The 26,404-nt window shown below is 46.9% G+C and overlaps 2 protein-coding genes across 10 annotated transcripts in view; both read left to right on the top strand.

Moving 5' to 3' along the window:
- The window catches only part of AGBL4 (AGBL carboxypeptidase 4), a 1,401,741-nt gene that overhangs the window by 1,128,287 nt on the left and 247,050 nt on the right, over nucleotides 1–26,404 (top strand). The window lies entirely within an intron of this gene.
- The window catches only part of BEND5 (BEN domain containing 5), a 47,736-nt gene continuing 29,496 nt past the window's right edge, over nucleotides 8,165–26,404 (top strand). For 5 of the 8 annotated variants that reach the window (XR_010940830.1, XR_010940831.1, XR_010940828.1 and 2 more), the window contains exons 1-3: nucleotides 8,165–8,536; nucleotides 23,691–23,824; nucleotides 25,921–26,305. Coding sequence is in view for 3 of the 8 variants with exons in the window: in XM_067726067.1 (XP_067582168.1) it covers nucleotides 8,311–8,536; nucleotides 23,691–23,824; nucleotides 25,921–26,305 (745 nt within the window). In the remaining 5 variants the exon portion in view is untranslated. Of the gene's footprint in view, nucleotides 8,537–23,688; nucleotides 23,825–25,838; nucleotides 26,306–26,404 lie in introns of those variants that run through there. The other 3 variants (XM_067726067.1, XM_067726069.1, XM_067726068.1) reach the window with 3 other exon arrangements.

Below are 26,404 nucleotides of genomic sequence, written 5' to 3'. Positions count from 1 at the left end.
ATTTTGTACTGAATTTATGGTATGGTTAGGATATGTTCTTAAGAAAATCAGAATTATTCATGGTTTGCTGTGTGCTTCTGAGAAGACTTAATTCCCTGAAAGAATGTTCCGTTGTGTGCCTCTGACCCAGAATAGCAGCCCAGAGTTATCAAACAAAAGCCTAAGAGTGGATAGAAATGTGGGGTTCACTCTGGCCCTCTGTGGACCTCTGAAGGGCAGACATTCTGAGCCATGGGTGCTTGAGATGAGCAGAGATCGTAACCAGAGAACTAGCATGTGGTCTTTGAAGGACAGTTGCCCTGTTACTTCCCAAATCATGTTGGAATCATCAGAAGACTAGAATGAGTCAGGGTTACCCCTGAGTAGGGGGTTAGAGTCAATGACATCCAGCCAACAGCAGGGTAAGAAGAAAGTCTAGTCTTGTAGTATGTGGCAAAATCACCATCTTGTGTCCTGGGAAGCCCAGGGACTGTGTCAGTGAGGTTCCTGATGCTATTACATTATTGTTGGTTCCAGTGTATGTCAACTATATATGATTGTCCACGTGACTATTTTTCTGTAATTATTTGCAATTTTTTCTCTCCGTGTATTTAGAAAAACATTTTGAAAATGTCAACCTGTCTAGTTGCTCTAAGGGAAAACTACAAAAGAGGTTTTATTGTCGTTGGGGCCAGATTATGGCAGCTAGACATGGTGGGATCCCAGAAACAGAGAGACACTCACAAGGGAAAGGTAAGACTCAGAGGAACAAAACAAGGCCCTTGGGACACCTCTCCCTCCTCACCTTTGGGGGCTTCTGTCTTCTCCAGGGTCTATGTTTCAGACATGCATTCATTCAGCAAGTGTTTGTTTAGGGTCTGCCTTGTGACAGGCTAAGTGCTAGGATACAGTGGTGAAGAAGAAAGATAGGGTCTCTTCTCTGGTGGAGCTTTCGATCTAGTGGCAGAGACAGACAATAATAGAATAAATATATGTTATATACTACGATAAGTTCCATGAAGAAAAATATAAGAAGCTGTGGAAATAGGTAGCAGGTTCCTGAGCTAGTCTGTGGAGGGGACTGGGAAGAACAAGCCAGGCAGGCCTTTCCTAGGGAAGTGACATTTCAGCTGAAAAATAACAGAATGAGTTAATTTAATAAGGGAAACCAGAGGCAGCTTCTAAAACTAATAGTCCCCTAATTGAAATTCATAGTTGAGGCAAGTTGCCTCCTTCCCAGGCAGGCCAATTATTATTATTTTTTTTGCGGTACACAGGCCTGTCATTGTTGCAGCCTCTCCCGTCGCAGAGCACAGGCTCCGGACGCACAGGCTCCGCGGCCATGGCTCACGGGCCCAGCCGCTCTGCGGCATGTGGGATCTTCCCGAACCGGGTCACAAACCCGTGTCCCCTGCATCCGGCAGGCGGACTCTCAACCACTGCACCACCAGGGAAGTCCCAATTTTTTTTTAAGTTTTTTTTTTTGTTTTTAAAGTTATTTATTTATTTATTTATTTTTGGCTGTGTTGGGTCTTCGTTACTGCACGGGGGCTTTCTCTAATTGCGGCGAGTGAGGGCTACTCTTCGTTGCGTTGCGCAGGCTTATCACTGCAGTGGCTTCTCTTGTTGTGGAGCATGGGCTCTAGGTGTGAGGGCTTCAGTAGTTGTGGCACATGGGCTCAGTAGCTGTGGCTCGTGGGCTACAGAGCGCAGGCTCAGTAGTTGTGGCGCACGGGCTTAGTTGCTCCGCAGCATGTGGGATCTTCCCAGAGCAGGGCTCGAATCCGTGTCCCCTGCATTGGCAGACGGATTCTTAACCAGTGCGCCACCGGGGAAGTCCCAGGTAGGCCAATTTCTTTGTTTGTTTTTCAAAACCAATTCAAATGCTCTTCCCTTGTGACAGCATTTCTTCTTTCTCTTCTATTCATACATTTCTTTTGGTCTTCAACCACGGGGAATTCTTTTGCTTTGTGTTGCTTATGTGGAGTACACACACCTAGACTAAAATGCCTGGATTCAGATCATCCGTGTAACCAGCTCCAGAGTGTGACCCACAGGAGATCAAAATATAGCAGAGGTCTGATTGGTTGAACTTGACCATTGTGTTGACTGCTTGATCAGGCGTTCACAAGGCTTCAGACTGCTGTAAATGCGTCTGCATGTTACATTTTATATAATACATACAAGTTTTTTTTTCTTCTAAGAAAATACTCAAAAAGTCAATTTGAAAGAATGAATGGCTCCAAACACATTATCTTGGAAGTGTTTGCTGCAGGTTTGGGCAAGGCCTGTAGCCTCAGAGACGTTTGAACATGTGAGATCTGGGAACTCCTTTGGTGACAACCACCCGTGCCCACAGGCTGTGGTTTAAAGGGGATGGCACTGGCATGGAAGCATTGTGGAGTGCTTGTTGGATAATTACCAGCATAGTTTAGTTCATTATATTCAATGTGACTCAGTAAACCTTTATTAGGCATCTTTCAGCATGGGGATAAGAGCTCTAGTAATAATAATGATAATAATAATAGTAATAGGAACTATCGTATACTGAGAACTCACTATATGTCAGGCACTGTACCAAGCATTTTACATGGATTATTAAAATGTTAATTCTCATAACAACCCTATGAAGCTGTATTAATATTTCCATGAAAAAAGTGAGGCTTGGAGAGACTAAGAAACTTGTCCATGGCCACACTTAGTAAAAATAACCTTACTTATTAGGCCAGGATTTGTATATAGGACCTAAGACTACAATATACTGTCTTCACTTCACACTGGTATGTCATTTTTCAAACAAAGAAATTATTGTGCCCAAGAGAGGTTACATAGACCTTTCAGAGCCCTGTATATTTACCCTGAAAATAATATCTAGGATTTGTTGAGCAATGCTTTTTTTCTTTTTTTTAATTATTTTTATTTATTTTATTTTTAGTTGCGTTGGGTCTTCGTTGCTGCATGCGGCCTTTCTTGTTTCGAGCAGGGGCTACTCTTCGTTGCTGTGCACAGAATTCTCATTACGGTGGCTTCTCTTCTTGCGGAGCATGGGCTCTAGGTACGCAGGCTTCAGTAGTTGTGGCACCTGGGCTCAGTAGTTGTGGCTCACGGGCTCTAGAGTGCAGGCTCAATAGTTGTGGCACACGAGATTAGTTGCTCCGCGGCATGTGGGATCTTCCTGGACTAGGGCTCGAACCCGTGTGCCCTGCATTGGCAGGCTATTCTTAAACACTGCGCCGCCAGGGAAGCCCCGGTTGAGCAATTCTTATGTGACTGCCATGTTACCTTAAAATCTTCCAACTCAGAGGTGCTCAACTGGTCTGATGTTAGAACAATCTGGGAATTAAAAAACAAAATCATTTCCCAGGTCCCGTCCCCAGACGAATTGAATCAGGATCTTAGGGGATACGACCTGGGAGTGGGATATTTTTTTAAGTTCCCCAGGTGGTTCTGATACACAGAGAGGGTAAAAACTCCTGCCCCAAATCTCATAATACATTCAGAAGATACATATCATTAGCCTCATTTTATGTGTAAGCAAACTGAGTCTCAGGGAGGCAAAGTGTCTTGCCCAAAGTTACAGCAAAAATGTGGCAAAGTCAGGATTTAATCCTTGGTCTGATTCCAAAGCCCATATTCCTTTGGCCCTCCAGGTGGTTGCCTATATGACAAGTTGGCATTCCCTCTAACTCCAGGCAGTGTTCACTGGGCTTTGAGGTTGTACTCAATGAGCAACTGCTCTCTTCCTTCCCCCTGTCTCCTGCCCTCTCCTCCCCTGCCCAAAACCCCACCACCAGAGTCAACCAGATTTCATTATCAGGAGTTCACACAGATATACTGGGTTGATGCCACTGCCTTTGGGTGATAGTAGCAGTTCAGGGTAATGCCCAGCATGGGCCTCCCAACAGTCCCAGATCCTCCTGGCCATGTATCAACATTCCTTCCTTGAATCAGCCTGAGAAGACAATAGCCCTGAGCTCATAGCACAGCAAGTTGCTTTTCTGGGCAGAATAAAAAAAAATAAATAAAAATTTTAAAAAGCAAATACTTAAAAAGTCAAATTAAATATCACAGGGAAAAAAGGCAAAATCATGAAAAAATGTGGTCAATCATTAGCAGAGAGGTTGAAAAGACACGCTCCAGTTGCTTTAAAAACTCACAGAAACCAGGTCTCCTTAAAATAGTTTTACAAAGTACACTGAGAATTCCATGCAGTAATATGAAACATAAGTCCCCCTGCTGCCCCGATCATGCTTCAGCTGGCTAAGCTGAAGGAGCTTGACATTAACCCAAGGCTCTGCAAAACTCAACAGGAAAGTGCAATGCAGACACAGTTGCAAACCTGCCCCATATGTGTACATTTTCTGCTCCATTAAAATGACTTGGACAAGAGGCAAAGTACATCTGGCTGGTAGAAAGAGGGAGTTAGGGGAGGGGCAGGGAGAGGACAGTCAACCTCATCACAGGCCTCCCACTCCCCAGTCTTGCTTCCCCCCCAATCCTTACCCCACACTGCTTCTAGTCTAAAATGTCTAAAATGCAAATATGACCACAGGCCTTCCAGGATTCCCCAGAGCCAGACTGCTTTGTTAATTTTCTTAACTCTATCATGGGGTTTATAATACCCACTTCAAGGGTTCAGTGTGAAATTAATTGAAATCATATATATTTGTTGCCTGGCATGCTTGGTTTGTAAGTAAACTTTGAAGGAAAAGTAGATATCACAATGATCATCACTGAAACCAGGTCATATGAGGAGAGATAGGTGAAGGAAGTGAAGATGTCTGGGCAGAAGATAAACAAGATCCTAATGAGATAGGATCCCCAGTTCTTCCATATCTGATGGGCTGGCATGAGACTCTTGGTGGTGAACCTAGTATGACAGCTACAAGGTGAAAGCTTCTTCCTCAGTGTAAGTATGAAGGACCTTTCTAACAGTCAGTAGTGTCCCAAAGATAAGGCGTGCTGGTAAACTTCCTAACATTAGAACTATATAAGAAGCATCTGGATGAACACTTGGCAGGGATATTGAAGAGGGGATTCAACTGTGATCTGGTTGAACTTGACATCTTTAGCCACCTCTTTAAGTATGAAATCTGTACTTTTGAACTGTCTTTGTGTGCCAATCAATGAATCATCTATCAACAGCTTTAGTTTCTGGTATGTGTAAAGCCTGGAGCAACAGTCTCTGGATCAAAGAGGTACTTTGACTCCGGTTTTCACTAGGACAGAGGAGGCACACTTAGTAGGTTCTCTAGAAGCTGTGTTAAAAGACTGACTGTGTGATACACACAGAAAGCAGGAACGCTGGGTGTCTTTCTGTTGCCCTTAGGCTGCTGCAGTGTGTCTCTTTGAGTCTCTTGTACATGCCATTGCTTCTCTAGAATCCATTCTGTGCACCTACATGCAAGGTGAATGGAGTCCGTGTTTACTCTGTTGGCATCCGTGTCATTATTTGTTCTTTTCTTCTTTCTGGGTTCTTGGAAAATGGAACTGCCCCCTTATGAGAACGATTTACACTGACTTGGATGGAGAATTTGTTTGAACCTGAGGGTGCAGTGATGCTTAATATGTTCATGGATGTGTCTGTCTCACAAGAAGTAGACTCAGCGATCTGCACTTTGATCACCAGGAATGGGAAAGACAGAGCTGGGATTCAGCCCCACCTCTGAAAAGAAGGGACAAATGTTCAGAAAAACCACGCAAGAGGTTTGTTATTCATGCTGTGTCTTTCTTTAATGCATTTGTTTTATAAGCGTTTTCTCCCCAGCCCTGTGCTAGGATCCCGGGATGCTGAGGTTACACGGCTTTTTTGTCCCCCCTCAAAGAGCTCATTCTAATGAAGGAAGATAAAAGGTGCTGGGACAAAATAGTAGAAAGAAACTGCCTGTGCTTGAGGAGAGAGGCTGGTTGGGGAAGCTTCAGAGAGGAGGTGACATCTGAGCTGGCCTTCAGGGGAGGCTGAGGTCACTGTGCACTCCAGGAGGAAGAACTTCCCAGGATGAGGGCAGAACCAAGCACAAAGGCTTGAGACCTGATAAAACATGCTCTCTCGGGAAATGTCAACTAGTGTAACGTTTCTGGAGTGTACTGTGTGCAGGAAGGTGGTAGAGATGAGATTGGTAATGTATTTTGAGGTCACTCTCATTTAGATGGGCTAGGAGGTTGGCCATGGTGCTACCTGAAATGATTTCGCAAACAGAGTTTGGAGCTTCATGGTATTTCATTAAATATGGCCAACTCTGCACGACTCATCCTGCGAATTATCAGAAGTCTTGCTACATATTACTTCCCCTTGACCACCCTAGGAATGTATTCTTAAAATAAAAACTCATGTAAGATCATTCCAAAGAAATCATAATCATGAAGATAAACCTGCTGGAACGATTCAGTGTGGCTCCTCTTTTGTCCACAAGTATGTGGGGCAACAAAGGTTCAACATCTGTATCAGGACAACATGTGTTCATAACTGGCTGTCACTGCATATATGCCAGAGGCTAAGTTGAAGGGAACTAGATCTGACCTGTACGTTTGGATCTGGGAGCTGCATGTTGATGGCCCTCACCTGTATAATGTACTCCCCAAATCACAGTGAAATCATCTGGAGGGTTTTGGTTTATCTACTGAATCATTAGTGTAGCTGATCTGAAATGTGAGCCCAGCGCTTTTTAAAAAAAATAACGTGTAATGCTTTCTGATTGTAAAGTAATCCTTGCTTATTGTGGCAAATAGTTATATAAACACACAAAGGAAAATAAAATCGCCCACCACTACTAAGAAACAACATTTTGGCACATTTATTTTGTCTTTTTCTTACAGGTTGAGTTCATTAAAATGAATTTTTTAAAAAAATATAACATTTAATTCAGCCTGCCACCTCAATTCAGCATTCCTCTATGAGAACACTTTTCTCACCATAACATAATTACTTACTTACACTTTTTTAATACTTTCAGACCAGATTGTAAGGGTTTCCAGGACAGAGAAGGTGTGGTATTCATATAGTAACCTAATTTGGGCACAGGAATCCAACATTGAGACTCAAGTTCTGGTACACTGTCTTACACCACAAGAGATCCAGGTGTTTGTGCTGTCTGTTCATCTCTCTACCACCAGCCTTTAGCCCAGAATCTGGCATGTAGCACATACCCAGTGTATACTGGTCGCTTGAATAAGAGTATGGGTGTGACTGAATGTGGATTTTTATTTATTACTATTTTTCACCCCAAATTCACTGAGCCCCTATCAGGTGCCAGGAATATAAGTAGTCATATCTGATACAAAGCCCACCCTCTCAGAGGCGTCAGTGCAAGGATGCTGACCCCCTCTAATGTAGGATGGGGTTCCTATGACGCATAGCCCAGTCAGAACTCCTCGAGGTGCTCCAGAAATGCCCAGCTAGCCCTGGGTTTGCCTTCTTCCGACCACGACCACCCCTCCGCTCCCTGCTCATTCCAACTGGTCCCAGTTCAGTGACAGGCATTCTGTGGAGGGGTGCTTCACTGGAGGAAGACTACAGGGGAGAAAAGCTACACTGCTTCCTCCAGCTGAGAGGGGCCCTTGACAAACACTCCACTGCCCCAGCCAGCTGGTCCAACTGGAAATCCCAGATAAGCCCCAGTTTCTGGTCAGAACTAGTTTGGCAGCACAGGGGGAACATTTCTGGCTGACTGACCCTCCCCACAGGGGAGCTGGCGGTTTTTGCCAGAAAGAAAAAAACAAAACAACAATGAACTAAAGGGGTTGAGAGGAGCGGTTTCAATTATTTGATACACTCCCAAATTCTGCTCTCTTTCAAGTGCAAGTTTACACTTAGGAATCCAAACAAGATTGCCCCCTGCCCTGCATTTATTCTCTCACACTCTCCTCTCCTGTGCAGTGCAGTTTTGTTGCAATGCAATTTGTTTTGTAGTGCGACCGTTGAAGCCACAAATCCTGCACGCGGCGCGACTTTGAATATTAGTCAATGCATTTTTTTCCTGCAAGGCTATTGTTACTATCATTATCGCGATTTAGCGTCTCTGCCCTTTCCCCTCCCTCGGCGAATCGCGCTCCGGCTGTGATTGCTCGGGTCTGACTTCGCGAGTGGCGGTGCGCTTCCAAACCCCCTCCTCCGCCCCCCGCCCCCCTCCCTCCAGGTTCCGAGCCCAGGCGAGAGCAGCCGATTGGCAGAGCGGTGCTTTCAGGAACAATAACAGCGGGGGGAGCCCGGGTCCCGGGAGCCGCCCCCGCCCCCCGGCCCGGCCGCGCGGCTCGCGGCCCCCGCCGGCTCCCCACCTCTGCGCCCGCCCAGCGGGCTGACCGGCCGACCGGGGCCCGCCCCCGGCGCCCACCATGTACGCCTTTGTGCGGTTCCTGGAGGACAACGTCTGCTACGCGCTGCCCGTGTCGTGCGTGCGCGACTTCAGCCCCCGCTCACGGCTGGATTTTGACAACCAGAAGGTGTACGCCGTGTACCGGGGCCCGGAAGAACTGGGCGCCGGGCCCGAGAGCCCCCCGCGCGCCCCCCGCGACTGGGGCGCGCTGCTGCTCCACAAGGCCCAGATCTTGGCGCTGGCAGGTGAGCGAGCGGTCCGGGAGGGACTCGGGGGCCGGGCGGGGACCGGGAGCCGGGGAGGGGCCCGGGGGGAGCCGCTGCTTGTTCCGGCCCCCTTCTTCTGTCCCGTAGGCTTTTCTTTAGGGGACGGGGTGTCTCTAGAAGGCCAGACCAGTTAAAAACACGAGATGGTCCCCTTTGTCTTCCCCGCCTCCCCGACACCTCCCGCGCTGTCAGTCTGTCTCCATCTCTCTGTGTCTGTCCTACTCTTTCTGTTTGTCTCTTCTCCGCTCCCTCACTTTCCTGTTCTCTCCCCGCCTGTTTGTACCTTCATTTCTCTGTCTCTCACCTTCTACCTCTCTCTCAGTTCCTTCCCTCTCTGCGCCTTCTGTCTCCTCAAGTTTCTCTAGCTGTCTGTCTCTCCCTTTAAGGCCCTTAGTACCGCCTGGGAGTGAGAGGCAAGGCTTGATATTGTCGGACTCTGCCAGGTGGGAGTCCCTCTTTACAGAGGGAAGCTATGACATCCTTGTCTCATTCGGGCCATCATTGGACAGGATGAAGAGGCCTTGATCACTGGGTACTGGGTGCCACTCTCTCCTGCCCCTCCCTGGCTAGGTGGCAGAGGTAAAGCAGTAGTGGCACTTTAGCATCCCTCAGACTCCACACCCCTATTGAATCTCCCGGAAGGCTCTCTGAGTGAGAGCTGAGGGCCAGGAAAGAGTTTCTAGGTCAGGATGAGACCAGACCTCCCATTCCTGCTTTCCCAGGGCCCTGAGAAATAGGCAAGGCAGGTGGTCTCATCCCCATTTGACAGATGAGGACGCTGAGGTTCACTTGGTGGCAGGACTAGAAACCAGCCCTCTAGCCTCCTTCACCAGGTTCTTTCTGCCATGCCGAGGCACCTTTTCCTTTGTAAAGTCAGTGGATCCTCTTTCCCAGCTAGTTTCAGGAGGCTTGGGTACAGATATGAGTGGATGAGGAAAGTATCACTTCCATTTTGGGGAGCAGCCTTTTAGCTGTTGCTGCTAAGGAGGGTGCACCTCAGAGTGGACAGAGACAGTAAACCACCCTGCCCTCCAGTTGGAAGAGAAGACCAGGGGTTAGGAGACATTGCTAGCATTTTGTAGTTTGAGACCTTTCCTGTTTTTTCCAACTTCCTTAGCTTTCCTTAAGAGATGAATTCAGCATGTATCATATTTAAATTTGGCAAATAAGGAAACTGTGGCTTGAAACAGAGAAGTGACTTTCCTAGGGTCCCGTGGCAAATTAGCAGTAGCTTAGAGCTGTGGTTCATGAAAAGTTCCTTTCCATCACCTCCTGTTGCCTCTGGAAAGTAGGTTTGCCAGAGTTGAGGAGTGAAAGAAGAACTGGAACCCTATGAGCACCTGGGGCCCTTGTGGACAGACTGTGTCCTGACCACCTCTCTGGCAAGCCCTGGGGCACAGTGGTATAGACCGCCCCCCCCACACACAACACCTGGGCATGCCTGAGGCCGGAAGAACAGAATGAAGGAAAGTATGTAGAAAAGGGAAACCCTTGTAGCGGATTAGGTTTTATTTCATTTGTTTGCTTGCTTTTAATTACCCGAAGGAAGGGATTAGGAGACTTTTCCCCAAGAGTACAGTATAGGCCTGAGGAGGTTATAGGTAGGTTGTAACCTTAGCTTCCCCTTGGCTAGAAGAAGAGAAAGCATGCTCTTAATGATTCTATTATACTCCTAGATCTGGAAGGGCCCTAGGAGGCGGAGAGTGATGTGGTCAGAAGGAGTCCGTGGTAGGTAGGTGTTTTAGTGTGTAATAGCTGCTTTCCTCTTTTAGAGATTGTCCCTGCATCCACTTATTCATGCAGTAAACATCACCACTGTGCTTTGCTCTTCAGGCACCGCAGAGAGGCTGCTGAGGCAGATGGCAGCCCCCACAGACTCTGAGTTTGGAAATTGACAAAAGTCTTCTTCAGTAAGACACACGTAATTATTGGTGTGAGGACCGTGAATCTTGAATCTATAGACTATTCATCCTCCAAGTTGGAATGTTGATAAATCTCTAGGGTTATTGAAAACAGACAGTTAAAATAACACACAGGCACAAACAGACCTAGGCAACATCTGGAAATTGGCAGAGTAGATCCAGAGAAGAAGCGTGGCTCCGGTTTGAGCAAAGTGAGTTGAAAAGCACTTTCCTCCACCTCTCTTCAGGTTTTTTTCTTGAGAAGAGCAAGGGGAAGAAAAAGAAACAACTTGCCGTTGACTAGGCCACATTTAGAATTCCAATCAGCTGGTTAGCTTTTAAATTGGAGCCACTGTCCTGGCTCCAGACCTGACTGGAAGGGCCAGGGTAGGTTTGGGAATTCACTTGTCCTGGAAGAACTCTCCCATGTGTCTTGAAACCCCATCTTGGATGTGGTGGCTCCGAGAATTGCTTGCAGTGACTTCGTCTTAAGGAGCTCATCTTCTGGCATCTCCTAGTTGTGACTACCACGGTGCTGTGGGACCAGATGTGAGGCGGCGAGCCCTCAAGCGGGAGGCAGAGATAGCTATGTTCTTGTGCATTAGCCATGAGTAATTAATCCCTCTCTGGCACCAAAAGCGTAGTTTCAGGAGCAGTTCGGGGCCGTTTTATGGCTTTTGGTGAGAAGCGCGGTACTTTACCGTTTGCCCAGGCCAACTCAGAGCTGTCTTCAGGTGTACCTCTTCTTGTATCCAGGAAATGTCAAAGCCAGCTGCTTTGGGACTTTGCATTTTCCAGCATATGCTGGTCTACATCATGGTTTCCACGTGTGTCAGACCCAGTATATAGCCTTGATTTCAGTTCAAGGGGAAAAAGCAAACACACCTTTACTGACAGTCTAACTTTGTGCCTGTGCATTCTCTCTCCTAGTCCTCCCCAGGACCCTGTTGGTAGAGGTTGCCGTTGTTACTGTTTCCATTGTGTAGATGAGGACAACTGAGTCTCAGAGACTCCTCTCCAGCTGTATAGCTAACGAGTGACAGAGCCAGACTTGAAACCGAGGTCTTCCAGTGCCAGGCCCCCACTTGGAAATCTCCTTCGTAAAGTAGCTGATGTTCTCGTCAGCCACACAGCAGCCTTGGAAGGAATGAAAGGCAAGACAAGAGCTGTCCGTGAAGCTGACAGTTCAAGTCAAGTTTTCGAGCCCAGGAACAGTTTTAGATGCTGAGTTTTCCAGCCCCTTCTGTTCTCCCTCTCTCACCAGCCTCCCTCCTACAGAGCACACGCACTTTCCTCTCTGCTAAGTTGTCATTTTCCTCAGGAAATCTCAGAAGAGGTCCCATCCTCCGTGGTCCACGTAACTCAAGGTGTGGCTCACCTTTGGATGTGGTCTCCTTCATCACTCTCATTTATTTGCCAGACAGCGTGTTGAAAATGAGAACAGCCCATTTGGAGAGCTTGCCATTATCTAACTGCAGTCCAGTCTGCTACTGGGGCTCATGGCATTGAATTTATGGTTTCTTTATGGGGCCACAACTGGTTTTTCTCAGCTCAGAGTCTTAAAATTCGATGCCATTCTCTCCAGGCACTTTGGCTATGTTATTATTATTTGGTGTGCTAAATTCCTCTTGTTGTCAAATGTCCCCCTTCTACTTCCTGTACACCAGGCCCGGTGCTGTAATAAGCGAATGCTCCAGTGCATCCGCAGGTCTGAGGTCCTGGGACTGAAATGACAGCACAATCCAGGCGAAACAAAAGTTAACTTTTCAGGCCCTGCCATGTGGGGTTTCTGTCCGGGCAGAATGACGGAGAAGAAATGGGCATCATCCTCAGGGTGAGTGTAGTCTTAGGGCCCAATGTACGTGCTAAATAGAGGTGGAAGCCAGGCACCAGGGCAGCACAGAGAAAGGGCCCATTCTAGGTGGGCTTTGTGGTTTATCTTGTACATCTTTCCAACTCTACCACCACTGCCCACATCCAGGCGTGCACCACCTCTTATCTAAGCCAGCACATCTGCCTTCTAATTGATTACCCTGCCTCAATCTGTTTTCCAAGTTGCTGTCAGAAAAATCTTCCAAAATACAGTCTTAGTCAAGTCACTTCTCTCCTTAGAACCTTCTGTAGCTCCCTGTTGCCTACTGAATAAAACTTAAGCTGCTCAGCTGGGGCGTTCATAGCAGCCCCAGACCAACCCCATTTCTCCAGCTTCCCCCAGGCCTGCGGTACTTCATGCCATCTTGAGAACACTCCCTCAGGCACTCCTTTGAGCCGACGAGGATGGATTAATCATTGTGTGAGATGGGGCCTCTGCCCATGGAGCTCACCTTCAGTGGAGAAGGCAGACACGTGACATGCCTGCAGTCCCGTGAGCTGAGGACGAATGCCACAGAGGAGTGGACAGATGCGTTGGCAGCTCCCTGTTCACCCTCAGTCCCCAAGGGAAACTCTCCTTCCTCGGAGCTCTCCTTTTACTTTGCTGTTCCTCACTTATCTTTAGCATTCTGTGTCTTGTTTTGGTTAGTCGTGAATAGGTCTGTCTTCCTACCAGACAGTGAACTCCTCCAGGACAGGGACCTGCCTTCCTTCTCTCTGCATCCATAGTGCCCGGCACGTAGTCCACTCCAGTTAGCCCAAGTGGAACTCACCAACTTGGGGAAGACAGGTGCATTTGTTATGCTTGGGGAGAAGAAGTAGGGAGGACAGGAATCCCTGTAGCAGCAACTTGTTTTTCAGAACAGAAACCTGCAGTGAGTTTTGGAGGTTTCCTTCAACTTTGTTCACCTGGAAAAAGTCAACATTCTTTATCACTCCCTTGACTAGAAGAAACCCCACACTTGGGGGAAACAGCTTCCAAAGCCACGTTCTTCTTGCTTTGGTAATTTTAGCTCATTCAGGGCTCAGGTCCCAGCTTGGCATTGTTGGTCCAAATGGATCACTTGCTCCAGAAATGCTTTGGAACTTCTACAAAGTTAGCAGTGAAGCAGGGGAGTAGCCGATTTCATATGCAAAGATTGTTGCGTGTCATCAGTGGGAGACTGCCAACAAAAGGATTCTTTTTTTTTTTTTTAAACGAGTGAAAACTTTTAATTTAGGTTTTGACATGTTCTGCTGATGTACATTGGAGCGAAGATTGGAACTTGCCTGCTGTCATCTGTTGCAGATTCTACTGAAATGTTAACCATTTAAGGTCCCGTCTCATGTGATTTGTCATGTTTAAGAACCACATATTTGTTACAGCTAAATAGTGTGTGTTGCAGAGTATTTCAGAGTTCTGGTTCACAGGATGAAAGAAGAAATTGCCCCAGACAAGCTCAGGTCTCGCTCTTTTGTGTGTTTTCTTGTCATTCAAGAGCACACTGGTGTTTATTTTTAAAAACGCACCAGAAAAGTAGAATTCAAACTTAGATCTTTGACTTCAAGATTTATTCTCTTTCCACTGTGCCTACCTGCTTTGTCTTATAAGCTCCTTAGAGAGAGAAGATGTGTGTACTCTTCATTTTAAAATGCTTACTGGAAAAGCATACATACCCTGAAGAGCTTTTCTCTGGTTCATTTACGTTCCCCAGGTATTAAGTTACACTAGGTGGTCAGTCTTACACTGGAGGGAAATACAGGAGGAGGAATAGGCATTGTTTCTTGCCTTCACGGACTCGTTTACTAAATATTTATTAAGAACTCACCAGGCTCCAGGTTCAATGCTAGGAATTACCATATACATACTCTGTCTACATCCTTGTGAGATAAGGCTTCTTATTTTACCCTGGGAGAAGAGAGCTACGCAGACAGTTGTTTAGTGGGTGCTGTAGCTGCCAGGCAGTGGGCTAAGGTCTTCCCATACACGTGAAGCTCTTGGAGAACTGTGAGTCAGGTCAGTCGAAAAGTATGATACCCGAACTAGGGTGGCAGTGCTTGTGATGGCTCTGAGGTGGGTTGAGGAAGGAGAATCCACAGGACTTGGGAACTGTCTGATTGTGGTGATGTGTGTGATGATGATGTGGTGGTCTGGGCTCTCCTCCCTCCATGGGGGGCATTAGAAAAGTAGTTGGTTGGAAGAGGAGATATTGAGTTCAGTCTGAGACAAGATGAATCTTGGGGGCCCATGGGATATCTGGGCAGATACTCCAGGAGAGCGATTAGGCATGTGGCCCAAGGTTCAGGAGAGTGCTCTGAAGTTGGGCTGAAGATCCCAATGTGGAAGTCATTAGCCGTGGAAGTGGTGGTTTCACAGAGGGAGAGGGGGCAGAGTAAGCGAATCCTGCAGAACTCTTTAGAACACCAGCTTTTAAGGGCACAGCTGAAGAAGAGCCCAGAAAGGGGACTGGGGAGAAGCAGCCAGAGATGGACTAAGAATCAAGTGATAACCAGGAGAGATGGGTGTCCTGGAAATCAAACAAGGAGCGAGGCCTTTGTATCCCAGATCTAGGCCTGTTTTTGTTTCTTTTAACTACACAGCAACTACTTTTTCCTCTGAGCTCATTGGTGAGACATAGTAGGATAGGACAGCTAAATATATAAGCAGGAGAAGAAAAGATTTGCATGGGATGATATTTTGGTAGTTTTGAATGTCTGAGTTTTGCCCCACTAGAAGAAGAATCAGACCTGTTCTTTGAGGCCCAGAAAGCAAAATTAGGTCCAGAGAGTGGAATTCAAAGCGGTTGGTGGGAGGAATATAATAATAGCCGAGAGAGAGGATGAACGATGGAAAGGGCTTCTAAGCATAGTGATGAGCTCCCTGTCAGGGGAGGTGGATATTCTGGAATGAAATCCTGTCCTATGGGAGAATTGGTTAAATGACCCCCTCCCCAAGGTCGCTTCCTTGAGTATCAAGGAGGAAGATTTAGAGAGCTGAAAGAAGATAGGCTTTGAAGTGAGACAGTCTGGGTTCAAACCGTGACTCTGCTGTTTACAAGCTGTGTGACCTTGGGGAGATTACTTCACTTCTCTGAGTTTCAGGTACTCAAATGTAACGTAGAGATGGTAACGAGTGACTTGCCCACTATGTTATTTAGCAAGGTAATATGGAAAAGTATCTGGCACATAGTAGGTACTCATTAAATATAGGTAGCTGAGAAGGACTGTGGTGGCTAAGCATTGTTGAGAGAACAGCTTGCTTAGTCGTGGGTGCCACCATTTGTGGAAAGGAGCGATTTAGAGGACCAAGGAGAAGACAGGTTTAAAATTTAACTTGTGGGTGTTGTAAATCCTCCTGTGGCTTGACTTTAGCATGAAAGGCTTACCATCTCCCCCCATGTGTTGCCCCTCTGTGACCCTGTGGTGGGGCCACTTATTACCCTGGCAACAGCCTGGTGAAGCACATGAGGGTGGCTAGACAAATGAGTCAGAAGGATGAGGTTCCTAGTTTTGTCTGTGCCCTAGCCCTGTGCCAAGGCCAGTGAGGCCATGGGAGTGAAAGCAGGGAGACCTACTGAAACCTGGTTGGCAGTTCTTCTCTCCCCTTTCGGATGGTCTCAGCAGGACATTTCTTCAAACGAGCCCACCTGGAGGGATTAGATCATCTACTCTTGCCCGGCACTGCATAGAAGAGAAAGAGAAGTGGAATTCCCTGTGGCTGGCCAGTTGGTCACACAGCTGGAAGGATCTCTTAAGGTTTTCTAGTCTAGTCCCCATGTTTTACAGAAAAGAAAGCTGAAAGGAAGTAACTGGTCACCCAGAGAGTGAGTTACAAAGCCGGGCCTCGAACCCGTGTCTCTTGATTTCTTTCTGCTTTACCACAGCAGGGCACTCGTCTTCGTGTTGTCTTGGCTAGATACAATCCTTGAAACTTGAGAATTTTGTCTGCCTTGGATTTTAAAAAAACAAACGCCACAGGCCAGAGAATGAGATATGCATGCCTTTTCTGTGGCATGTCTGCTTTTAATGCAAACATAAGACTTTGCAAGGATTTTACACAGATGAAGAACTTTAAACTTGCATATAGATATTTTTTAAATAAGACAAAACCTATGTAAAACAGTTTATGTTTAGCCTTTCAGAACTTCATCATAGCTAACAAGCCCACACCACATTAAACTCTGACATTGGGTTCTTTTAATTATCCAGCATGATTTTATGTAAAATGGGAGTCAAGACAGTACCTCTCCCATTTAACTGTATTTCAAATTCTTCAGGAGCATCTTCATGTTTGAAGACAGAATTGCATTGGATTTCCTGTCCACCGGCCTCTTTTCTAAAACACTATTTGCTCATTAAACATGCCTCCATTTTTTTTTCCAGTGGTAAGTTTAATGGGATGTTTCTCCCTCTCAGATTAATGACAAATACCAAGTTCTTCTATATTTTTGAAGAGCAGCTTCTACCATATTTTATGGCTTTGAATAGGGACTCTATTTGGGGGTTATTTAGGGCTTGGTAGTCTTGATAAGCTTGGAGTTCAGGAGGTTGGTATCAAGTCATACTGAGTTCAATTTGGGATCACAGCATTCTCCTGGATGTAGGCAAAGGCTTGGGAGAAAAGCTGGCACTTGGGAAATTATATTGACACACTCACCATACTGTATGTGTCTTCTAGTTCAGTTGAGGAAGTTACAGCAACTTGGTAATTTTTCTCTTGTTCCTATAGGATAATTAGATGATAGAACCAGGCCCCGAGTGACATGCAGGCCTGACTGGAACGTCTGGCTCTGATATTTAATAACTTTGTGTCTTAGGCAAGCCACCTCACTTCTTTGACCCTCAGTTTCTGCTTCAATAGAATCATTATGGGGATTGAATATATTGATGTTAGTAAAGAATTTGGCATGGGGCCTGGCACATAGTAGTTGCTTACTCAGTATTTGTTGAATAAGATGAATGCAGTTAGCTGACAACATAGTAGCTGGAAAGGAGGAGGAGAAAGTTGATGCCCAAATCCTTGGTGGTTTTCTTGCCCTGGAAACAAAAGAATCAGGAAGTTAGAATCAATGAAGTTTATCTCTTCAGAGGCTACATACTTATTTCTGTTTACACTAAAACTGATTACTTGGTCTTAAGCTTGGAGCAGTTGCAAAGGTGGGTTGACCAGAGAGGTGGGTTGACTCATCCTTTTCGAGTCTCCTGCTAATTTCTTCTGTGGTTTCCTGGAATGCAAAGCCAGAAGCATACTCCAAAGCCACATTAAAATGCTGCATGAAGTTACCTGCTGTCTTAGGTGATCCACACCACCGTTCACCTTCATTAATGTGACCAGTCAAGAGTTATAGCTTCTTGTCACCCTGTGTTCAGTCTCCTCCTCACACCTCATCCATCTCGCTTGCCATTGCCACATTAATCTTCCCCAAACATCTCTTTCATCATTTCTCAATCTGTGTCGGGTACGGGTCTCTTTGCCACAGGATAAAAGCCAATGACACAGCCCACAGGGGTAGCCTCACAGCCACTATTCACTGAACACCTGGGACAAGAAAGGCACTGTGCTTGGTGTTTTATATGCACTACCTTTTGGAAAACAGTTTATTATCCCCACTTTACAGATAATGAAAGTGAGACTCGGACAGGTGAAGTAGCTTGCCCAAGTTCCCACAGTTAGTATGTAGCAGAGGCAGAATTCCAAGCCAGGACTCCCTGACTGGAAAGACTGGGCTGCTTTTGTTAAATCCTGGGCCTCCCTCTCCCAACCAGTTCTTCCACTTTTTACGGTGACACTGAGTGTTCCGTAATCTTCTGTGGACTAGGTGCGGATGTGAGGCACCACCTTTAATTTGGGATTAGGATTAGGAAGGCCTGGAGCTTGGAGGTTTGCCCCGACATGAGCCAGCATCTCTCAGGAAGTCAAACCTTCTATTCTGGTTGGGATTCTTGGCACATCCTGGGTTGTAAGGATCCGAAAGACAAGGACCACTTAGCAGAGTGCTCAGCACAGAACAGGGGCTCAGTGAATGTCCAGTGACTGCAGAAAAGGACAAGTGGAGGCCTCAGATCTTCCTGAGCCCTCATCCAGGGAGCATGGCACAGGGAGGAGGGTGATGGGCATTAGGATGGAGCCAGCAGGTAGTTACCTCTCAGAGGGGCCTCAAGATCGCCCTGGCCAAGCACTGGGGCAGCCAGGATCCAGGTAAGGGGACATGTGACTCGAGGGACTGTCTGCTTCTGCTCCTTTCAGGAACTTACTTCTGTCACTCAGACCTTCCTGCACTGCTCAGCCTACCCTTTCAAAGGACCCATTCAAACCCTGAGCCCTGGCCTACAACCTAATTCGTTGTGCCTGGCGATAGTTACTCCTATCTGGGGGCTTCCTGAGGCCAGAGGGGTGTGGTAGGAGAGCAGGAGTAAAGTGGTCTTCTGCTTTGAACTTCAGGCTGGGGAAGTTAGATGTCCTTATCTAGAGCCATCATTCATTCGTTCAGCATTTATGAATATGGCTCAACCATATTTCAAGCATGTGTTTTTAGAGAGAATAGAGCGTGGGCTTGGGGGGCAAAGAGATCTAGATCGAATCCTGGCTCTGTGCCTTCGCATCTGGGTGGCTTTAGGCCCTCTTTGAGTCTCATTGCTTCTTCTGTGGAAAAGCATGCAGCTAATACTTGCTTGCAGGGTTGTTGGGAAGTACAGTAATGTATGTGAAGAGCCGTATAGTGGCATCTGGTCGCTAATAGACATTCTAAAAGTGGTAGCCTATTTTTTAATTGAAGTGTAATTCACATAAGACAAAATTCACCATGTTAACCATTTTAGAGTGTGTACAATTCAGTGTTCTACAAACATCATCACTATCTAATTCCAGAAAATTTTCATCACACAAAAAGAAATCCCTGTTACCCATTAAGTGGTCACTTCTCATTGCCCCTTTCCCCTGTGTCCCTGGAAAACATTAATCTACTTTCTATCTCTGTGGATATACCTATTCTGGACATTTCATATAAATGGAATCATATATTATGTGGCCTTTTTGTCAGGCTTCTTTCACTTGGCATAATGCTTTCAAGATTCATCCATGTTGTAGCAAGTATCAATACTTTATTTCTTTTAACGGCTGAATAATACTCCATTGCATGGATATACCACATTTTGTTTATCCATTCATCAGTTGAGGGACAGTTGGCTTGTTTCCACCTTTTGACTATTATGAATAATGTTGCTATGAATATTTGTGCACAAGTTTTTGGTGGACATGTTTTCATTTCTCTTGAGTACATACCTAAGAGTGGAACTGCTGGATCGTATGGTTATTCTGTTTAACCTTTTGAGGAACTGCCAAGCTGTTTTCCATAGTGGCTGCACCATTTTACATTCCCACCAGGAATGTATGAGGGTTCCAGTTTCTCCATATCCTCCCAACACTTGCTATGTTTATTCTCTGTTCTTTTCTTTTTTTGATTGTAGCCATCCTAGTGAGTATGAAGTATATCTGATAGTATTATTTTTGATTTACATTTCCCTAATGACTGATGATTTTGAGCATCTTTTCATATGCTTACTGGTATAGCCTCTTTTTATTATTCTTTCACTCAACATTTTTTTTGATGAGCCTCTATACTGTATGGCCAAGCCTGTGATATGGGCCCTGCCCTGTGGTTACCCACACTCCCATGGGAAAGGCAGACCTCAGAACAGGTGATTGCAACATAGTAAGAAAATAGGCTACAGAGAAGGTATGTATAAGGTGTAATGGGACCTTAGAGGAGGAAAGAGGAGCTGAGTGGAGGTTAGGTGGAGTTTGTCTAACAGAAAGGAAAGGAGGGGGCATTCCAGTTAGATGGACGGGGCGTGGAGCTTTGGGTATAGCCGGTGGGAGTTGGGCTCCTGTCGTCATATGGGGAGTAAGGCTCTCTCAGGTGTCTCCCTTCTCAAGCCAGGTGGCTGAGTAGGTCTCCCCCTCCAGGGGCAAGCCTGCAGCAGCCCTGGGCCAGCCACAGGCTCTGCTGAGCTTTGTCATCTGCTATAAGTACCACTCTTGTTGCCTTCAAGGCACATATACTCAGCTGATTTGATCCCACTCGAGGTCAATATTCTGTCTCCCTTCCTACGGAAAGAGATCCGTGATGCTCATTGACACAGCAGCTTGCCTGACTTCTCACACCTACCACATAGCAGAACTGGACTTGGAATCCAGGCTGTCTGACTTTTCCACACCTGCAGGCTGAACCTCAGCTCTTCTTACCTTAGCATTCAAGGCCAGTTATTCTCCAAGCCCCAGCCACCTTAACTTTCTTTCTCACCTTTTCTTCCTGCCTATAACTGAACCACCTTTTGTAACCATTCCGGTCTAAATGTTTTTGCAATCTTTCTTTTTTGCTTTCTGTCCTTTACCCCTCTTCTTGCCGTCAGTAAATGGCTGTCCTTTTATGTACACTGACGGTCCAAGTGCTCTTCACTCCACTCAAGTTCTTAACACACAGAATTGATCATCTTCACGGCATCCTGGCAATGTGAGTAGGAATTATTTACTTCAAGTCACAGATTAGGAAACAGGATCAGAGAAGTAAATTAAGTTACTCGAGACCACCCTGTAAGTAAGGGGTCTAGTTCAAAGGGCCCTTCCTCTCAAATGCCTGCCATGGTTACACTGACCAAAGTGATCTCCCTTGCCCCCAAGATCCTAAAGCAGTTACTTTCCCCTTATTCACATTCAGTATTTGAGATCTTATCTCAATCTTATTTGAGGGCTTTTCTTTTTCGTGGGTTTTTATCTTGGGTCCCCTAAGCAGGTGTTCATTCTCAGTGCCCCAGGGCCCCAGCCAGATCCTGCAAGTGTAAATTCTCAGTAAATGTTAAGCGGAGGCATAGGAGGAAAAGCTCTGAACTCTGGTTGCACAGTCTGAGTTCTCATGCTGTTCATGTTATGGCACTAACTTCTGTGACCTTGCGCAATGATGTGCTCACCAGAATGGGAACCCTGCCTGTCTTGCTCCCCCTGTATCCCTGGGCCTGACTGCCGAGTAGACGGATGCAGGGATTTACCATTTGGAACCTCATCTCCATTTTGAAAGGGTTAAATGAAATGGTCTGAGGATTGCTCCCAGTTGAAATATTGCCCAGTGTTGTGAGCCTGAATGACTGCTTCTCTCCGTACCGGCATGATTCTCAGCTACAGAGCTTCCCCTCAGGGAGGCAGAGCATAGCTTGTCATTTCTAGTTTGGTGGCTACATCTCAGATTTTTGCGCTTGACCTTGTCAAACTGAAGGCTGACCCAGGAGCTTTGCCTCAACGCATTCAGAAGTCCTAGCACCCCCCTCTCATCCTCTGTATCCCTTTGAGTTTCTCTCCCTCTTTTTTCACGTGTGAACACACCCACCCATCCCATTTCAGGATAATTTCATTTGGAGCACCTTCTTTAGGTTTTATATTTTAGCAGCCTTTTGACTTAGAAGGAATGGACAGTGACTTATAGGAGGTGAGCTACTGCTCTTTTAGAAAGACCACGGTCCCTGCTGCTGTTCTTGCCTAACCCATTGGGTGTATTTTATAGGTACAAAGAGAACAAGAACAAGAACTGGCCTTTTTGTGAAACTAGAAGCCTAGGATTGCTGCTCCACTAGTGGGAAAGGGCATTTTCATCTCTGATCAGGAGGGGTTGTTAACAAGACGGCCTCTTCTTTTTGGGGGCATTTTCCTTACACTAGATACCCTTCTTAAGTCATTCCTTTGTTTTTGTATTTTAATTGTATCTTTATCCACCTTATGCTTAGGGAAATAAAACGATTCTGAGCCTGTTGATAATACCAGCTTTTACATCCTGTTCATTGAGTGCCTGGTGTGTGCCAGCCGTGCCGTGTGGTTAAGTGTGTGAAGCATTGTTGCTGTCGTCCCCACGCTTCTTCATAGAGGAGACACCTGAGGTCATGCGATCAAGACCTTGTTGCTCCCTCCTCGCGCCCTGTCTCGGAAGAGCTGAGCTTCCCACTGAGGCCTCTCTGATACTGCAGTCCCACCCTTGACCAGCTGGGGCTCCATTCCTAAGATACATTCAGGAAGATGTGGCATTTGACTGCATTCTGGAATAGTTAGGTGCTTACAGGCTTCCTTTTCAACTTTGCTAACAAGTTGTGAGGAGAGAAGCCTGGACTGGGGGAAGTGTAAGAGCATGTTCAACACACACACATACATGTGCACACACACTCACACATAAAGACCCTGAGAGACAGAACTTAACCACTCCCTGGCCACATGCTACATCCGGCATTGGGCACCATGCTACAAACTACATTTAAGATATAGCAGCAGTGGGAACCTTTGAGGAGTAAGAAATAGTAATTCCCAGAGTCCCAGTTCAGGCCCAGAAAACAGGGCCTCAAAGTATTTACCACAAGGGCCAGTTCCAGAGCATGTTCGAGTTTCTACCTCTGGAACTGTCCTCTTTGAATTTTTACTGCTGACATCTACAGTGAGAGACAGATCTGGGAAGTAAAGTTTGAAATCTGTGCAAGAGAAAAATAATTCTCTTTCAGATTATCTGAAGTTGAGTTTAAAGAATAAGAAAGTGAGGAGAAGTAGTATCCCTTTGTATTTGTGTAGCACTTTTGTAGTTTGTAATGCACGTCAGTGTGTGTTGTTATCACACGTAAGCAGTGGTTGAGATGCCAGAGGCCTGTTTCCCACTCCTGCCTCTTCCTCAGACTCACACCCTGGGCACGCGCCTTCCATCCTCACCTGTAAGATGAGAGAGAGTTGGGCCACTTGGTCACTGAGGCCCCCCAAACTCTGTCATTTCATTATCTGATACCAGTAAATGTTGCTAGTTACTCTTCCTGTATCTGTCTTAACTCAGCCTGTCTTGTGTCTGGGCTGTGGGGAGGCTGTACCTCAGCTCCAGTTCAGGGTTTATCTCCGTAAGAGCTATCATCCTTTCATGCTCATCAGTACCTGAGCGGGCAGAAACCCCCCAGGTTTTCCTGGGAGATCATTTGCTTAGAAATATCTCGGTTGTTGAGGGATTCATGTGCTAGTTAAGTTAAAACCAGATAGCAATCTAAGGGCCGTTCCAGTTCCAAGATTCTAGAATTCCATAAAAGGCCACCCTTGAAGATATACTTAGGGAAACCCCTCAGCAAATTCACTGGGCACTATTTCAACGCTTTGTATGGTGGTGCCTTTAGCATATACCCTTGATCCTAGAGTTTGATCTGCACTGCTGCTACTGGGAGCCCTGCATGTAGAAGGGAACAAACATGTCTTGGGTTTGTTTGCTTTTCCTTTTTAACTGGTCTGGCCTCAGACATTCTCTAGTATTTGAGGTTATGGGCATTTTGAGCATTTTGACTCATAATGAACCTTATTCTCTTGCTATGCATTTTAGAAGACAAATCTGACCTTGAAAACAGTGTGATGCAGAAGAAAATAAAAATCCCCAAACTTTCTCTCAATCATGTAGAAGAAGATGGGGAAGTTAAAGATTACGGGGAAGAAGATTTACAGCTTAGACACATCAAGGTAACAAAATCTTTCCTCCTCTTTGGAAGTACGGGGCAGCAGTTTCAGATTTCTTATAGCTAAAGAATTCCAGTCTGGCCTCCTCTGCCCATGTAAATGCCCCCTGGTGTCACAGGCCATGACTTTCTCACGTTGGGAGAGGCTCGGGACGGCTAGCGTGAGTTTGCTCTGCTGGCTGACTTTCCAGGGAGCGCTGTCCTGTTTGTACCATCTGTGCAGCGTCATCGCTGCTAAGGGTTGGGAGTGGTGCATTTCCGTCTGGCCTCCAGCTCCGGAGAGGTCACTGCTAGGCTCCAGGAACATGGCTGCTCTTGGGCAGCAGTTCAGAGCCAGTCACTATCAGGCTGCCCCCAAACAGCTAAGGGTGGACTCACGAGGAGGTGGGGTGCGCCAGGTTCAGACAAAGGGCTTAATGTGACCTTGGGTTGGAAGAAAACTTGTGCGTGAGGTTGCATTTCCTTTGGTGTGCGCCCTAATTGCTCTCCTCCAGCCTTTGCTTGTAAGCCTGCTGAATATCTTGTTCGATAAGCCAGATGTTTTTTTCTGTACGATGGGTGCCCTGGAGGAAGGGAGGAGGAAGAGGGATGCCTTCTGCACTGACTGCAGTCTGCTTTTGGACACAGGCCAAGGACATCCCCAAAGCATAGTCCAGAAGATGCAGTTGAGTTTAGTTCCTGCATTCATTGCACCTGTGCTATGGGCCTTGGCCCCTTGCTGGTTCCTGGGGTCATAGAGATTAGACAGACATGGTCACTGCCCTTAGTGGTCTCACAGTGTAGTGATGCAGACGGATATCCAAAGTGATCATTATAAATTTAATGAATAAACTCATCTAGACTACCAGCAGCACTTTATCCCAGTGGATAAATGACAGGATAGGATTTTGTCATGTAACCTAATCTCAGAGTCATGTTTTTTTTTGTTTTTTTCCAAAATTTTCAGGAACTCATTGAGAGGTTAAGGCAGGCTTGACCGGACACAGTTAAGTTGTCTGGAATCTGGTATCTCCAGCTGTCTGCATCTCCCACAAGTGCCCCCGTCAGGAGAGCTCCTACAGCCCTCCTGCACTGGTCCTCTAACTCCCACTTCCCCTCAGTGGGAGCTCTGTCCACTCGAGCTGGAATTGGCCTCCGGCAGCTGAAACCCCAGCTCCTGGGTAGTCCTAGATAATTGTCTTCTCACTAAACTGTCCTCTCTGTATCCACTTCTTGCTGAGCTTCAACCTGGCCAGAGTCCAAGGAGAGGCTAACGCATGTGGGGCAAGGAGCCTGGTGCTCTAAGTCGGGCTTCAGGTTCTGGGTCTGACTCTGAAGCTCACCGTGTGACCCTGAGTGTAGTCCTTCCCCTCTCTGAGCCTCAGTTTCCTCACCTGTAAAATGAGGGAGTTAACCGGAAAGAACCTTCCAGTGCTAGCGTTCTTTGAACCTTTCAGTTACGTAAACATTTATCCAGCCCCTGCCAAGTGCCAGTTCTGAGTAGGCAGTGGAGGAACAGAAAGTAAGACATGATTCCTGCCCTAGATTCGAGTCCTTAGCACCCTTCCCAACTGCAGCGTTCCTGAGGAAAAGTTCACTTGCTGGAATGCCCTTTTCTGTGTGGGGGGGAGCAGGGGGGAGGGGCTTTTATGTTTTTGTTGTTGAAGAGATTTGAGTGATGGCTCCCCCGGGATGGCTAGGCCTGGCCTGATTTGTTACTGATTCTCCACAAATACACACTGAATACTCCCTGTGAGCAGATCACTGCCTGGGCCCTGTGGGTAGGGTGGGAGGCTGGGGAGTTGGGGAGGGCAGTCATGATATTATAACATGTACCCAAGAGGCAGAGTGATGGAACGGAAGAAGTGCTGGCCTGGGAAACCAGAGTCCTGCTTCTGCCACTAACTGACTGTGTGACTTGGGGCGAGACCCTTCCCCACTCTGGACCTCTGTTTCCCCCTTTGTAAAGTGAAGAGCTTTGACTACGTGTCTGCACAAGTTTCTCCAAGCACTGATGTTCTGTGGTTCTGTGATTCTAGGATTGTCTGGGGAAATATTGAGCCGCAGCCCAAGAAAGTCCCAGCTGCCCTTGCCTGAACTGATTCTCGTTGTCCTACACAGAGACCCGAGGGGCGGAAGCCGAGTGAAGCGGCGCACAAGAGCATCGAGGCAGTGGTGGCCCGGCTGGAGAAGCAGAACGGCCTGAGCCTGGGCCACAGCACATGTCCGGAAGAGGTCTTCGTGGAGGCCTCACCGGGCCCAGAGGACATGGACAGTCTGGAGGACGCCGGTGTGCCCCGGGCTCTGTATGAGGAGCTGCTGCGCAACTACCAGCAGCAGCAGGACGAGATGCGCCACCTCCAGCAGGAGCTGGAGCGGACTCGCAGGCAGCTGGTTCAGCAGGCTAAGAAGCTCAAGGAGTACGGGGCGCTGGTGTCCGAGATGAAGGAGCTCCGCGACCTCAACCGGAGGCTGCAGGACGTGCTGCTCCTGAGGCTGGGCAGCGGTGAGTGCTCCCGCCACGGGCCGCCTGCCACTCCCCGCGGGGGCATGGCGTGTGCCGCCCCCCTTCCGGGAGGGCACCGGGGACAGGCAGGCCGAGCTT

The sequence above is a fragment of the Pseudorca crassidens genome, chromosome 2, assembly GCF_039906515.1.
Source record: "Pseudorca crassidens isolate mPseCra1 chromosome 2, mPseCra1.hap1, whole genome shotgun sequence".
NCBI lineage: Eukaryota > Metazoa > Chordata > Mammalia > Artiodactyla > Delphinidae > Pseudorca > Pseudorca crassidens.
This window is presented reverse-complemented; position numbering and strand designations above follow the sequence as displayed.